The sequence below is a fragment of the Petaurus breviceps genome, unplaced genomic scaffold (genome assembly GCF_028583685.1).
Source record: "Petaurus breviceps papuanus isolate PSGF00001 unplaced genomic scaffold, PetGlider_PUasm1.0 90792, whole genome shotgun sequence".
NCBI classification, from domain to species: domain Eukaryota; kingdom Metazoa; phylum Chordata; class Mammalia; order Diprotodontia; family Petauridae; genus Petaurus; species Petaurus breviceps.
The window spans coordinates 18,742,366-18,744,062 of record NW_027187347.1 but is presented as its reverse complement, the minus strand read 5'-3'; the positions used below and the strand labels follow the sequence as shown (position 1 = coordinate 18,744,062).

Genomic DNA, 1,697 nt, shown 5'->3' with positions numbered 1-1,697 from the left:
TCCAGACGCTTGGGCGCAGCAATCCTCAGATTTAGATGACTTCCCCCTCTGGAGGGGTAAGAAAACCCAGCTCATTTCATTAGGGAACATGAGTAGGTAGACTGCATAAAGGCTGGATGGGGTAGGCACTCCATTCTCTATGCAAAGGGAGTGGGGTTGGGGAAGATGTAGGATCCTTAGAAATGAAAGCTACATGTATATAGATAGTTGGAAGCTTGCTGGTAGCAGTTCTGTTTTATTTTTCACTGGCCCGGCACTGCACACTTTGCATTGGATCAGGGCACAGCAGGCCGAAAGAAAGGGCTTAAGTTACTGGCAAAACTCAATGGGTCAAGGACCTTAGTGTGAGCTGGGGGGTTTGGGAAGGAGCGGTTGGAGGTGAGAAGTGTGAACAATTCTGCCACAGCCAAGCGGGATTGCACAAGCGGCTACGCGCTGTTTACACAAGCACAGGAGAGCTGCGTCTTCCTTTGCGTTGCATAAGCTGGCAAGTGTTCCACCTGGACACTGTAGATACCAATGCCTACTGACATCCGGGTTGAATCAAAGGGTTAAAAGAGCTCTCGCACAGAGACCGCCAGGCAGAAGCTGAGATCGGAGGCTTGAGAGACTCTCCCTCCGCCAGCGAGAGCCGCCAGCCCAGAGAGGTCCCAGGACCTAAGGCTTCCAGGATCCGGAGCCAACGTGCCCAGCCACGTGATCCTGTCCTCCGCGGGGGGTGTGAAGCACCCAAGCAGCCCCCAGCCCCGCCCCCAGAAGCAGCATTCAAAGAGAATTTCCCTCCCCGGACGCTGCCTCAGAAGTCTGTTTACTCAGGTTCCGGGGCAGCGGCGGAAGCAGCGCTCGCGCACAATCCCCTCGTTGCCAGGGCAGGAATAAGGCGGGGCGTATCCAGGTTACGGGGCCGCTAGCTCTTCGGCGTTAGGAGGTGAAGGATGGAGGAGGCCGGAGCTGCGGCGGCCGTGGTCGCCGGAGCCGGGGCCGCCGGGGCCGGAGCCACCGAGTCGGAGCTGAACCTGTCGCGCCTCGGCGTGTCCCCGGAGGCCCTGGCGCAGGAGCTGGAGGTGCGGGCCGAGGAGCGGCGGGGCTCCCGGGAGACGCAGCGGCTGCTGCTGCCGCACAACCGGCTGGTGTCGCTGCCGCGGACCCTGGGCGCCAGCTTCCCGCAGCTGCAGCTGCTGGACGTGAGCGGCAACGGGCTGGTGGCGCTGGGGCCCGAGCTGCTGTCCCTGCGCTGCCTGCGCACGCTGCTGGCCAAGAACAACCGGCTCGGCGGCCCCGGCTCGCTGCCCAAGGGCCTGGCCCAGGCGCCGCTCTGCCGCACCCTGCAGGTGCTCAACCTCAGCGGTAACTGCTTCCAGGAGGTGCCCCCCGCGCTGCTGGAGATGCGGGCGCTGCAGACGCTCAGCCTCGGCGGCAACCAGCTGCACACCATCCCACCCGAGATCGAGAACCTCCAGAGGTGAGGGGAGGGCGCGCCGCACCCAGGGAGACCCTCTACTGCTCCTCCAGGAGACACCCCTCCCCCCCAGTGTGCTGCCTCTGGGGAGACTCCTCTACTGCTCCTTCAGGGGAGTTCCCCCCCACTACTGCTCCTCCAGGGGAGACCCCCATAGTGAGCAGCTTTTAGGAAAAACCCCATGGAGAATCAACAGAGGGGGTCTCTCCCTGGAAGAGGAACCCCCCCGCCCCCCCTC

At 62.7% G+C, this 1,697-nt stretch overlaps 1 protein-coding gene across 1 annotated transcript in view; it reads left to right on the top strand.

Annotated features, from left to right (window-relative positions):
• Nucleotides 1-266: 266 nt before the first annotated feature.
• LRRC58 (leucine rich repeat containing 58) overlaps nt 267-1,697 on the top strand; it is a 28,322-nt gene continuing 26,891 nt past the window's right edge. Inside the window, exon 1 of the mRNA XM_069069992.1 lies at nt 267-1,462. Coding sequence (XP_068926093.1) covers nt 936-1,462 — 527 coding nt within the window. The 5' untranslated portion in view covers nt 267-935. The remainder of the gene's footprint in view (nt 1,463-1,697) is intronic.